Consider the following 15,142-nt stretch of genomic DNA (forward strand, 5'->3'; position numbering starts at 1 on the left):
CGCAACTCCATCTCCACAGCTGCCAATCGATCCGATGTTAAGAGGATCACCAGCGCCATCGTCATCAATGTTTTCATTGCCGGTTCATTTACCGAAAATCGATCTTCCGAAATTTGACGGCCGAATCGAAACCTGGGTAACGTTTTAAAACGCATTTAACACTTTAATCCATGTACAACCGGGTCTGAGTCGCATTCAGAAGTTACATTATCTCAAACTTTCATTGTCCGGACGAGCTGAAGACGCTATCGCAGCTTTTACTATTACCGAAGATAATTACGATGCCGCGTGGAATCCCTTGTCTGAAATTTACGACAATAAACGGGCACTCGTTTTGCGTCACGCCGCCCTTTTGCGAGATACACCCGCGATGTCTGACGATTCGTCGGAGGCAATTCGAGACCTCGCGAATCACATGCAACTCCACATTCGATCGTTGCATGCATTGGGTAGGTCGCGGGAAGATATAGCAAATGATTTGCTATTGAGCATCGTCATTTCGAAGATGGGACCGGATACGCGACGGGCGTGGGAATGTACTTTGTCTAACACCGAGGTACCGAAGTTGGATATTTTCAAATATTTACACAACGCATCGCATCAAACAAAGGAGTATCAAGCAGCAACTCTTAAACCACGATCGCATCAATTGCCCGAAAACATAAAACCACGATTAACTCCATCGCGTTCGTACAATTTGCGTCCACACGCGTCCCCTTCGTGTAATCGTCAGCAGGTTTTCGTAACAAATAAACCAAGTCCACGCACGTCGCCAATTACGCAAGTACGTCAATCGACTGCTACCGCTAACGTCGAGTCAGCATCTTCCAAAACGAAGAGATCTGTCGCCGAAAATGATTGTAAAATTTGTTTTGGACAACACGCCGCGTATCGATGTCCAAAATTCATTGAGATGGAGGTAGTGCATCGTATCGAAGCCGCAAAAAGGCACGATTATGTATGAATTGCCTTCGATCCGATCATCCGACGGAAAATTGTAACTTCGGAAATTGTCGCGTCTGCAATCAAGCGCATAACACGAAGCTACATCAAGACATGCAAACGACTACGGCAACGAGAATCTGACCGAGGGATTCACCGGATTCGCGTTTTGAACACGGGGCTACGTTAGTCACCGACGTACCTGCACACGGGTTAATGGCTACCGCGATAATTTATGTTATGGATCGCGATCAAAAACCAATTGAATGTAGGACGTTAATCGACACATGTTCCAACGCAAATTTCATCACGGAAGATATAGCATCAAAATTAAGACTTCCGGCGAAACAACACACAACGACAATAGAAGCCTTAAATCAATTAAGCACCGTAACCACACAGATCGTTTCGACCAGCATTAAATCCCGATTATCGAATTTCAAGAGAACTCTGACATGCATTACGATACCGCTAATCTCAGGACCGATACCAGATCAGCAAATTGACCGCGGTAAAATTCCGATTCCCGCGAATATTAATTTAGCCGATCCGCACTTTCACCGACCAACATCCGTCGATATGCTCTTAGGCATCGATACGGCCTTAGCATGTTTGAGCGTCGGTCAAATAGATATCTCTCCATCTAATAAAACCGATTTGATACTCCAGAAGACATTATTCGGATGGATCATCGGGGGGAGTCTATCTACTTCAATGGCAAGGCATAAGGTCTTTCTTACTACTCCAAATTTCGACCTGAAGAAATTTTGGGAATTAGAGGAGGGTCCTCAGGTACGATACCTGTCTGCCGAAGAACAAGAGTGCGAAGAGCATTTTCGGAATCACACCAAGCGGGATAAATCAGGTCGATATATTGTAGCATTACCCTTTAACGAGAAATATACGCTATTGGGCGAGTCTCGGTCGCGCGCTCTGAACCGTTTTCTGTCGTTGCAAAGGAAATTCAATCGTGAACCGAAATTAAAATGCGAATACGCCAATGTAATTCAAGAATATCAGGATCTTGGTCACATGAGCGAAGTTCAGCCGAATGAACGAGACGATTTCTACCTGCCTCACCACGCGGTCATAAAACCTTCAAGCGCAACTACAAAGGTTCGTGTCGTTTTCGATGGGTCGGCCAAAACGAGTAGCGGCCTATCACTCAATGACCCCTTGATGGTTGGACCTACTATTCAGGATGATATTGTTCTATTATTAATTCGTTTTCGGATGCACGCTTTCGTCTTGACTGGCGACATAGAAAAAATGTACCGGCAGTTTCTTGTACGACCCGAAGGTCGTCGGTATCAACGAATTCTATGGCGCAGCGATGACGGCAAGGTCAAGACATATAATTTGAACACGGTCACTTTCGGATTGACATCTGCACCGTACCTCGCGATTCGATGTCTCCACCAACTGGCGGACGACGAGGGGAACAGGAATCCAGCGGCGGCACGAGTTATAAAACAGGACCTTTACGTTGATGATCTGCTCACGGGCGCAGACACCTGCGGGGGGGCTATGAACTTGCGAGATGGAATCATCGATATCCTCAAACGTGGAGGATTAAATATTCGCCAATGGGCTTCGAACGAGCCACAGCTTCTCTCCGGACTCGACGAAGCACAGATCAGTAAGAAATTCTTAGGAGATTCCACTCTCAAGACCCTTGGTGTAATCTGGGATGCGCAAAACGATAAAATCCTATATACAATCGATCCGATAGTGGCAAATAGGGTAACGAAGCGAACAATTTTGTCATCGATTGCAAAAATCTTCGATCCGTTAGGTTTACTTGCGCCGGTCATTATCAAAGCCAAAATTTTAATGCAGCGTTTGTGGCAACTGCAATTGGACTGGGACGAAGCGACACCAGCCAATCTTCATACAGAATGGATTACTTTCGCAGCGGAATTCAATTTCTTAAACAATTGTTCTTTCGATCGACACGTTTTACAACACGTAGTAAGTAAGACTGGGCTTCATGGCTTTTGCGACGCGAGCGAGCGAGCCTATGGTGCCTGCATTTACGTGCGTACGGTGACCAAATCCGGAAACATTAAAACGGAATTACTGTGTGCAAAATCGCGAGTTGCACCACTGAAAACAGTCAGTCTTGCGCGTTTAGAATTATGTGGAGCTGTACTCCTCTCCTTTTTGTACAATACGGTTACGAAAGCGACGTCACGGAATTTCGACACGAGTACATTTTGGACAGATTCTACAATTGTTTTAAATTGGATTAATAAGGAACCTTCGACATTGAAGACGTTCGTAGCGAATCGCATCACCGAGGTACAATCGAAAACCGACATCAACGCTTGGAAACACGTTAAATCAGCCGATAATCCGGCCGATCTGATTTCAAGAGGACAATCGCCGTCGCAGTTCCTCGCAGACTCCATTTGGCGTCATGGACCACAGTAGCTCGCCAGTGACGAATCGACTTGGCCAGAGTCTAAATACACGATTATACCTGAAATTTTGGAAGCGCGACCGCTCGCGTGCTTCGCAACCGTTATTAATCAGGATGATCAAATTTTAAACAGATACTCGTGTATTGAAAAACTTTGAAGAATAGTGGCATATTGTTTGAGATTTCGCGCGACACCTAAACATAAGGGACCACTATCGATCGAAGAGATTCGCAACGCGAACGAGCGAATCATCAAAATGGTCCAATCTTCTTCTTTCGCACAAGAAACAAAAGAATTAGGAAACGAATCCGGATTACAATCATCGAGTAAACTTTTACCGTTACACCCTTTTCTCGATGAAAGGGGCATACTTCGGGTCGGAGGTCGCCTACAAAATTCAACGATACCCTTTGAAGAAAGACATCCGATACTCTTACCGAAGAATCATCACGTTGTCGATTTGATTTTTCGGAACGCTCATTTGGAGGGTTATCATCTTGGAATTAATTCAACCCTGTATACCGTTCGACAACAATATTGGCCCATTGACGGCAAAAACACCGTACGAAAGGTTGTCCGTCGATGCATCAGGTGTTTCCGTTTGAACCCTCCAGCCACAAAGTACATAATGGGAAATCTACCTGCTACGCGCGTCTCCGAAAGTAGACCTTTTTCCAATTGTGGTATAGACTATTGTGGTCCGTTTTATATTAAAGAGCGACGAATACGAAACCGCTCTCGAGCCAAAGTGTATATCGCTGTTTTCATTTGTTTTGCAACAAAGGCCATACACCTCGAGGTTGTAAGCGATATGACCACCGAAGCGTTGATTGCCGCCTTAAAAAGATTCATCGCGCAAAGAGGAATCTGTCAGAATATCTATTCAGATAATGGGACAAATTTCGTTGGGGTCAGCAACGAAATCATTGACATCCATCGGACGCTTCAAAGGGACGACAAGGTACGACACTTTCTCACCGATAAGAGAATTTCATGGCATTTTATGCCAGCCTTATCTCCCAATTTTGGTGGTTTGTGGGAAGCTGCGGTAAAATGCTTTAAACACCATTTAAAACGCGTCGTCGGTGAAGAATTGTTCACGTTCGAACAATTCAATACGTTCGTCATTGAAATTGAGGCGATTCTCAATTCTCGTCCTCTTACTCCATTATCCTCTGATCCAAACGATCCATCAGCGTTAACACCTGCACACTTTCTGATTAGTAGTTCTTTAACGAGTATGCCCGAGGTTGATTTCAGCGAAACACCTTCCAATCGTCTTTCGAAATGGCAACATATTCAGAAGGTGAAGCAGAATTTTTGGTCCAGGTGGTATAAAGAATATATTCACCAGCTAAACGTTCGCCAAAAATGGACCAAGGGGTCACACGAGATCAAGGAGGGATCCCTGGTGGTCTTGAAGGATGACCATCTACCACCACTACAATGGCATCTCGGCCGTATCGAAGAGGTTCATCTCGGACAGGACAACGTCATCCGAGCGGTAACAGTACGAGGGCCTAGTGGAGTCTATAAACGAAACGTGAAGCAACTGGCGCTATTGCCAATTCAAGAAGTGGTGTAACGTGTCGTAATATTAACGAATATTAATCGAACTTTAATTAGGAACTATAATCTTTATCATATAAGTAGTATAGTATAGTATATTATATTGTAATCTTTGCGCGCGTATTCAGATTAATACTCTTCCAAATCTAGATAAATAATTCGCGATAATTTAACAGTTCTAGATAATCACGTTCGCGAATCTTGATCAATTCGGCTGATCAACGGGGGGAGCATGTTCCGACCGTTCGACGAAACAGATGTACGAGAATTTCCAAAGGGAGTTTATGACAGTTCTTCGACGAAAAGCTATTTTTGATTTTAAGTTTAGAGTTTAGAATAACCGCTTACCTTCTTTGAATAATAGAGTCCGATTTTAGTTTTCGTTTTTGTCCTCAATAGCTCCGCTCATGTCATAAACTGGGCTTTCCGAAGGGTAAATTAAAATTTCGGTATTTCGTAACGGTACCCCAGCCTTCGAGTGTCAACCTGGATGAAAAAACCCCGGCGTAGCGGGACTTTCGAGGTACTCGTGCACTCACCGACATCGCCCCACCCTCTCTAGACGATGACGCGCTAAGGGCGCTAGAGAGGGTGGGAACGATTTTCAGGGGGACACGCCGATTGGAATTTTGACTTTTCGTAGGAAAACCAATCAGCGCGTTGTCCCCCAACTCGACATCTCCATGAGAGATAATATAGAGGCGTTCGTAACGCGACGAGGGCACTTCGGCTTCTTCTTCTTCTTCTTACAAGTTTTCGGTAACCAGAAAAGGAATATTTAGACGTAAAATAACTGCGACATAGCCATCGTTTCGGGCAAGTTTTTTATCATCTGGTCTCATCGACTTTTCGGAGACCAGAATAGACAATTAATTAATGGAAATTGTATAATACTGCGACTTGAGATCGTTGTGTCGATCTTAGATGTCTCAGTTATCCTCGAATAAATTAATATTCGAGAATTGTTTTATGTTGAATGATTGGGAACAATTGATTTGTTTAATATGAATTGTATTTAATAACTAATTGTATGATACAATTAAGATGAGAGTGTATGTTTCCGAGGTGTTATCAGTGTGAAAGTTGTCAGAGTTCTGGTTCTGCTTTTTTCGAGTGCGTGTATAAAAGGAAATGATCTATGCCTAGAACTATTGCTGATTGGTGAAGAAAATGTGGTGGGGATGTGAAAGAGTAGAAGTGAAGCCATCGATGAGTTGCCGTGGGTTTTTCCACAATTTTTGGAAATTCCTTAATTTGTAAGTGCTGAGCGCCTAACGGTACGCGACCCCAATCAAGGGTAGTCGACCAGGCGTCGGTTTTATGACCTTTTGTATAATTTTTACCTGATGGTTGTTTGCCGGGACCTGAAGGGTCTGCGAGGCAACAGAAATTAATTTTAAAATTAATACGACGTTTCGGACAACCCACGAAATTGCCACGAGTCACGACATACTGATTGCTTCGCACAGATCAATGTACATTTGATAACAATATCATTAGCACTATACCTACATTCGATATAATGTAAAATACTGATTCATTCCCAAGTATCAGTGTACATTTAATAACAATATCATTATTACTATATCTACAATAGGTATAATGTCATATTGTGATACATTCCAACAGATCAATGTATATTTAATAACAATATCATTAGCACTATATCTACATTCGATATAATGTACCATACTGATTCATTCCCAAGTATCAGTGTACATTTAATAACAATATCATTATTACTATATCTACAATAGGTATAATGTCATATTGTGATACATTCCAACAGATCAATGTACCTACATTTAATACCAATGTCATTGTTACCATATCTACATGAGATATAATGTAATATACTGATTACTTCCCACAGATCAATGTACATTTAATAACAATGTCATTATTACTATATCTACGTGGATATATTGTAATACCCGTTTAATAACAATATTATAATTGCTATATCTACATTAGATATGTAACATACATTTAATAACAATGTCATTATTACTATATCTACGTTGGACATAATGTAATATACTGATTCCTTCCCACAGATCAATGTACAGCGTGTAAAAACATTAAATGTCCCGACCTATATGGGGTGATTCTACATCTCTGGATCGGTAGAGATCTGTCAAAGAAACCGACCTCAAAATTCACCTTGGCCCCTAATTTCAATGTGAAATTTTTTTATTAGCTTATCGTATAGTGCTTATCGAGGGGATAAAAAGTCTGAAAGGAACTATGTGCCGGAAATCAACCCTTCCCTTATAAGAAAGCCGTCAAAGTTTCCGTATACGTTAATGCATTAAACGTTAAGTCACGCGGTACCCCTCTCCAGTGATCTTGGCGCGTCAGTCTCGCGTATCGCTCGAATTTCATGCTATGGGACAATTCTTGAATTTCAATCACAATGCCAGCATTTAGGTAGGGTAAATTCTAAGAAGAGCATATTTAAAAAGACGAAGAGCTACTGCGTGTAAACGAAAATAAAAATGAATTTAACTGATTGAAGTTTTACACTTCGAATATAAACGCAAGATAAATGTATAGTTTTATCATTTCACAGTTCGTTAACACATCGCAGTTACGCAGTTAATGCATCAGTTAATTATTACGCAAAGGACTGCATCAAACATTCGAATCTCGTGAAATATATCATTCTATTCATTATTGTTGCAATTTGCAAAAGACAATATAAATGAGTTTTATTCGCAGAAGTTTTGCATTTAAAGTATAGATGCAAAGGTTGTTGATCGAGGAACAAAAATTCGTATTAGTTGCTGCACCATTGGTCTTGTCTCGGAAATGAGGTTTTCAGTGAACCGAGTATACCAAATCAGCTCGTTCTCTCCGAGAGTGATGATAAAATTCTATTAGTTCTGGAAATCATTTTATTTATAATGTGCGTATATTTTGTTGTCAAATCCAAGGTTGAAAGCATCGGCTCCGCATAGAAACAGGTCGTGATCCCAGCTTCCCCACTAAGCATTTTATTTTCTCGTTCTTACACTTTTTTTGCTGCTGCTTGTTTCCTTTCCCTTTTCCTCCCATTCTTGCTTTCTATCTTTCCTACTTCCTTCTTTCTATTTCCGTCTTTCCTTCCTTCGTTCGTTCCTTCAATCCATCCTTCTTCCTCTCTGCCGCTCTTTGTTTCTGTGCTTCTTTCTTTATGCCTGGAGGTCGAGCGTCATAAAAAGTATCGGATCAGCATTACACGTGAATTGGTGTAGGTTCTATGCGAACGGCCACTCGGTTGTTGAACTTGTAGATGTGGTGTTCACCCCATCTCTATTCTTCTCCCTGTTTTCCTTATTTCCTTTCTTTCTTTCCTCTGTAGTTTTTAAGACTTCAATAGGAAACGCCTCCATCTCGCACGGTTTCGAACTCCGTAAAAAGGCAGTTTATTCGGAACCACGAAACAGTGAACATGCCGAAATATAAAAATATTCGAGTTATGTTGCGTGCTATTGACGAAGCGGGACGAAATTATTCTTTAGCTCGTAAGATTTGTTGTGATTTAGTGCGGAACAATGGAAGACGATTACACCTCAACGAAATTCCTGATAGACGAGATTTTGCGCGACTAGATTATCAATTCGGGGAGCAGGAAATCGTGATGCAGCTTGCTACAAGACGTAATGGAGCAGGTCGACCTCGAGTGCATTGGCAGAAAGAAGAAAAAGCTACAGCTCTCGCAAGAGCTTATCCACTGATGGGGTTACGGAGCATCGCGAGAAGAGTAGGAATCTCGCACATTACAGTGCGGCGTATAATACGCGAAGAAGGTCTGCGACCATATAAAATTCGACGTGTCCAAGCCTTACGCCCTAATGATTATGCCACACGGCGAGAATTTTGTAACTGGATGTTACATAAACTGCGACACGATCCACGCTTTTTGGAACGTGTCCTATTCTCGGATGAGAGCAGCTTGTCGAGTAGCAACACCTTCAATCGGCAGAATGCGTGGATTTGGGCGTAACGCAACAGCCATGCTATGATGGAGCAATTTAATCAAGGAAGATTCACCGTTAATGTCTGGGCAGGCACCATTGGCAACCATATTATCGGCCCGATCTATTTGCCGACACGGTTAACCAGTGCAACATATCTTCAATTTCTAAGATCGAAACTCTTGAGTGAACTGCGGCACATCATTCCGCAAAGTCAACGTAATTCAACCTATTTTATGCACGATGGTGCTCCACAGTACTCTAGCCGAATGGTGCAACAGTTTCTAAATCAAATGTTTGGATCGCGATGGATAGGACAAAGATCTCCCTCCCATGTGTGAGCTCCCCGTTCACCGGATTTGACACCACTGGATTTTTTCCCCTGAGGAGCCGTGAAAGACATCGTTTATCGCTCAGGTGGAGAAATTACATCGGTCCCACAGTTGAAACGACGGATTGAATACGCATTCAACCAAATTAAATTAACTCTCAACATCGGGGAAAAGATATGAAGAAATATCGAGCAGCGTGTGCCTGCATGTTTGTGCAACAGTGGTGGACACATCGAAGCCGGCACGCAGGCACGTGGTGTCAAATCCGGTGAACGGGGAGCTCACACATGGGAGGGAGATCTTTGTCCTATCCATCGCGATCCAAACATTTGATTTAGAAACTGTTGCACCATTCGGCTGGAGTGCTGTGGAGCACCATCGTGCATAAAATAGGTTGAATTACGTTGACTTTGCGGAATGATGTGCCGCAGTTCACTCAAGAGTTTCGATCTTAGAAATTGAAGATATGTTGCACTGGTTAACCGTGTCGGCAAATAGATCGGGCCGCTAAGATGGTGCCAATGATGCCTGCCCAGACATTAACGGTGAATCTTCTTCGATTAAATTGCTCCATCATCGCATGGCTGTTGCGTTACGCCCAAATCCACGCATTCTGCCGATTGAAGGTGCTGCTATTCGACAAGCTGCTCTCATCCGAGAATAGGACACGTTCCAAAAAGCGTGGATCGTGTCGCAGTTTATGTAACATCCAGTTACAAAATTCTCGCCGTGTGGCATAATCATTAGGGCATAGGGCTTGGACACGTCGAATTTTATATGGTCGCAGACCTTCTTCACGTATTATACGCCGCACTGTAATGTGCGAGATTCCTACTCTTCTCGCGATGCTCCGTAACCCCATCAGTGGATAAGCTCTTGCGAGAGCTGTAGCTTTTTCTTCTTTCTGCCAATGCACTCGAGGTCGACCTGCTCCATTACGTCTTGTAGTAAGCTGCATCACGACTTCCTGCTCCCCGAATTGATAATCTAGTCGCGCAAAATCTCGTCTATCAGCAATTTCGTTGAGGTGTAATCGTCTTCCATTGTTCAGGACTAAGTCATCGTACGTGATAACGTAATTTCGTCCCGCTTCGTCAATTGCACACCCGCCCGTCAACAGATAATCAAATTATTTTAATTAAATTATTGTATCACATGTTACTATTTTCTATATTATATATTATTATTTTTTATATTACATATTATTATTTTTTATATTATTATTTTATATAATTCTTTTCTATTATATTTTTATTACTATTGTTATTTATATATTATATTTTATTAATTATCATACCTGTGTTACGTCCTGTGACGCATTCTATATACATATAAATAAACATAAATTTCCTTAATGTTGTAATTGATTTCACAATTCAAATCAGTACAACATATGTATTGTCACGTCCTGCGACGCATTCTTGGAACTCCTATTTCATCAACCAAATTCTTTAAACTTCCATTGCACCATCCAAATTCATCGTTCTGCAAATTCTGAGTGAGCAACTCAGCCGGGTCGTCGTTCGGCGAGAACGCTGACGATCCGAACGAGGTGGTTCATCCGAATTGCCAAATCAAATGTCGACCTCATTTATCAATATAAAATAACGCGACCGGGCCCGCCCGCACACAGTCAATTTTACCAATAGTTCTCGTAAGAAGTTCTCATAGGCGCAGTTCGAAATTCAAGTACAAGTACAAAAATCCGCGAATATAAATCCGCGAAGTACCGTTCCGAGTTCGATCCTCAAGAATCTACACGACTCTGCTACGAAAGCTCAGTGCTTCGACAGAGCAAGATTCCGGTAACTCGATTAATTAAATAAGTCTAACCTATATAACTCTGCTACGAAGCACCGTACTTCGACAGAGCAAGGCTCCGTAACCTTCAATTGTAAAACGCTAACGAATCGAAAGACTGTACCAGTAACGAATAAACATTCATTGTGATCGAAAGTGCGTGATCTTCACTCGACCATCTACCCTACCGCTCCAACACTTGGACGACACACCGCCCCAGGTTCCGTCCGTAGATAGGTTCTATCAACCCAGCGAAAGGTAAGTGAGAACCTCTATCTACCTGACAACGTAGATCACATTTCATAAAGTACGCCGAGGACTCAGTGAGAGAGAGAGAACTCCGCGACTTTACAGTGGTTCCGGTACGAATCGAATGCCAACGAACGCTACTAACCTGTAATATAGGGTAAATTCAAGAAAAAAATCTAGCTAGAGAATATAAATCTTTGCCTGCAACTTTAGAAGAATCCAAGTCATTCACTTTCGAATCAATTTTATATACAACACAAGCAATTTATTGAAATACTGCTACAAAGCATACATAAAGAAATACTTAAACATAAAACGAACTCACTTACTCCCTAAATAATCACAAATAATGAAAATTTCAAATGAATAATAAAAATTTTAAACCAACGGATAACAAAAATACTACGGACGGAAATAGATTAACAAGAAGCAGGACACAAGAAAATCCTGAACTTAAAAGTATCGTAGAAGATCGTAATTACGCATCAGCTTTTTTACAAAGCCGTAAAACACCGCGTTCACCAACAGAACGAAGAACATTTGACTTCACACCAGAAGTCACAGCCGAGGTGTCAAACGCGAATACAAATCTAGGTGCAATATCCAAAACAAAGAACGTTAAAAATCTAGCAATAAACACTAACCAAACAGAAAACGAAAGTGCCAACTGGCAAAACAAGAATATAGGATTTACAATTAATCCAAGTAACGAAGCCGATAATAACAAACAAACAGGAATTTTCGCATCCACACTAATCCGAATAAGTCCCCAGGATAACAGAAATAATACCGAAACATTAAACGAAACAATAAACAATAGCTACAAAAACGACATATCCCTACTCGAAATCGAAAGAATCACAGAGCAACCAAGCCTAATAGGAAATCTGGACGGAGAGAATAGCGAAGGAAATTTAACACTCATCTGCGCAAGTCCGAAAAAGAAAATGACAGACCAACAAATTCAAATCCAACCCCTAAGATTACCCCTAAAATACGTAGCAACCCTAGTACCCGAATTCGACGGGAAAAATATGTCAGTCACAGAATACATAGAAAAATTAAAGCACGCCAAAAACACCATAACACCCACAGACGAACCAGCCCTAATTCAAATTGTGAAAGTAAAACTAAAAGGAGAAGTATACAAAGCATTAATAAATACACCCTTAGATAACTTAAATGATTTTATCACAGCAATAAGAATACTATTTCCATCCACTGAAAATATACACACCCTATATGGAAAATTAACAGAACTAACGCAAAGACCGGACGAAACGGTCGAAAGTGCTCAGTTACGGGAACAGACTACAAGAACTAGTAATCCAGATCAAAGAACTAAAGAAAACAGAAGCAGGTATAACCCAGCAAGCTATACAAGAATTCGACAAAGCCATAAAAACCGATGCAGAAAAAAGCTTTAAAAACGGACTAAGGCAAAAAATCAGATTAGAACTAAAACAAAAGGACAATATAGCTGCCCTTATAAAGGAAGCAATCGAAGTAGAAACAAAGTTAGGAAAACAGGACATATTGAGAAACAAACCGGCTAACATACTGTACAGTCTCGGGAAACACGACGCAAACTCAGCAATATATATGTGTCAAATATGCCAAGACCTAAATCATGAAGCCTTATTTTGCAAGAACGCGGCATGCGTATATTGCAAAAGCAAGGATCACATATCGTACAACTGCAAACTGGCCAAAAAGAAAATAGAACTCATTTGCAAACATTGCAACACTCCAGGACATTCAACAGATGCATGTAAGATGAACAAAGTAAAGGGAAAGCACTGCCAATACTGCCAAATAAAGGGGCACACGGTCAGCGAATGCCCATTTATAATCGAATACGAGACATGTTGGAAATGCGGAGGAACCGGTCACGAACCAAACACCTGCACGAAATTCCCAAAAATTACAGAACTTTGCGAAATCTGTAATAGCAGGTATCATACAACAAAAGATTGTCCAACACCTACGTGCCAACTGTGCGACGAATCGGGCCACACAGCAAAAACTTGCCCAACAACAAAAACCAACGATCTCCAATTAGTCATGTGTACAATCTGTAAGGAAGAAGGCCACAGCGCGGCAAATTGCGAGGAAGCAAGAGTTTTCCAAACCAGAACAAATCAAATTAAATGCCAACTTTGTAAGCGACTAGGACACTCGGCAGAAGACTGCCACGAGCCAAGGAAACCTCAACAAAAATCAAATGATTCATATAGGAGTAACTACCACAGAAAATACAATCACAACGATAGTAATCATTTTAAAAATAGTAATGACAATAGGGCCAATCAGAAACACACAAGCGAACTACGAAGATTCTGCGAGTATTGTAAAACCCCAAATCACACAATAGAGGAATGTAGGAAACTAAAAGCCATCGAACTACGAGCACAAAAAAGAGATATCTGTTCCTACTGCAAAGAGCCAGGACACCAAATAGACGCATGCAGGAAACTAAAAAGCCTGGAAAACAGCGCCGGAAAAATCTGCAACCTATGCAAAAGTACGAATCACACAACAGAAGAATGCTACAGAGGGCAAAACCATCAACAGTACAGATCGGGAAACGAATAGACTCCTCCTGGAGAGAGCGCATAGGGATGAGCAAGGATGAGCCGCTCAAAACACATAAAATTAACAACAGTACGAAGCCAAATGAATCAGAACAAGAAAAAACGCTAGGACCCAACTTGCCCGATAATCAAATCATAAAAGAAGAAAGAATAACAACAAGAATGGCAACGTATTCACTGAGATTGGAGAACCTATTACAATACATTACAATAGAAAATCCTTACACAAGAAAGGAATGCAACCTCCTTATTGACAGCGGTGCACAACTAAATATTATAAAAAAAGACCAAATTCCTATAAACGCAATATTACAAGACAGAAAAATATTACTCTCAGGCATTACAGACAAACCATTGCAAACTTTAGGAGCAGTAAGAATACCGATAAACTACCAATATTTCGATTTTCATGTAGCACCACAGGACTTTTCAATACCATATGACGGAATATTAGGAATAAAAGTACTCCTGGAACAAAAATTAAGATTAGACGAGGGATACGTAGAAATAAATAATGGAAAATTCGAACTAAAATCAGGAGAGGCAAATATAACAAGTCAAACATTAGCTTTACATCAGTTACCAAAACTAACAGACGAGCAAAAATGCTTCCTCAACAAAATACTTCAAGACACGACTCACGCGAACGAGACACTGACCCCTGTACATACGGACGCAGGAACCTTGCACCAAACAGGAATCAGCGAAAACACGAGCGACAAAGACAGTGCAAACCAAGACCTTCCGCAACCGGATAATATGACAGGAAACTGGGACGTTAGCCTCAATAACGACACACTACATTTATTAAACATAGTGGACAAATTAAATAACGAACCAGGTAACGTGACAATAGATACAGAAAAGACGACGTCATCAAATCCCGAGGAACATTTAGAAACAGATAACAAATACATAGAACAGATAATAAACAGTATAAATACAGTACTCGACAATCAAGAAGAAAAATGTGAAATAGACTCTTACGACTATACAGAATTTCTAACCAAAGTGGACGAGAATACAAACATCAAATTCAAAAACGAAACCGACCCTTTAGAAAACAAATATAACTATGCTTCGTACGATGTAGAAGATATACTGGAAGGATTTCAAGAAACAGGAAATCTACCAAAAATAAACGAAAGCGAAATATTAGAAGTAGGAAAAATCAGTTTTGCCGAAAACAAGGAAGATAATATTGCAATGGAAAGCAAAGAAACGGAAAATCGACGAGACAAACTATTAGGAAAAATTCGATTAGGAAATCTATC

At 41.1% G+C, this 15,142-nt stretch overlaps 2 protein-coding genes across 2 annotated transcripts; both read left to right on the forward strand.

The window, feature by feature from the left end:
* The first annotated feature begins 1,158 nt into the window (after window positions 1-1,158).
* Window positions 1,159-3,375, forward strand: LOC117610895 (uncharacterized). Its single transcript, XM_034338743.2, has one exon. It carries the CDS (start codon window positions 1,159-1,161, stop codon window positions 3,373-3,375), a length of 2,217 nt encoding a protein of 738 aa, XP_034194634.2.
* Window positions 3,376-4,176: 801 nt separating this feature from the next.
* Window positions 4,177-4,950, forward strand: LOC117610893 (uncharacterized). Its single transcript, XM_034338741.2, has one exon. The coding sequence runs from the start codon at window positions 4,177-4,179 to the stop codon at window positions 4,948-4,950; it is 774 nt and encodes a 257-aa protein (XP_034194632.2).
* The last annotated feature ends 10,192 nt before the right edge of the window (window positions 4,951-15,142 follow it).

Source organism: Osmia lignaria, chromosome 10, assembly GCF_051020975.1.
Source record: "Osmia lignaria lignaria isolate PbOS001 chromosome 10, iyOsmLign1, whole genome shotgun sequence".
NCBI classification, from domain to species: Eukaryota; Metazoa; Arthropoda; class Insecta; order Hymenoptera; family Megachilidae; genus Osmia; species Osmia lignaria.

Coding starts and splice junctions, on each gene's coding strand:
- LOC117610895 (XM_034338743.2), top strand. CDS start 1,159: ATGGCTACCGCGATAATTTATGTTATGGATCGCGATCAAAAACCAATT.
- LOC117610893 (XM_034338741.2), top strand. CDS start 4,177: ATGACCACCGAAGCGTTGATTGCCGCCTTAAAAAGATTCATCGCGCAA.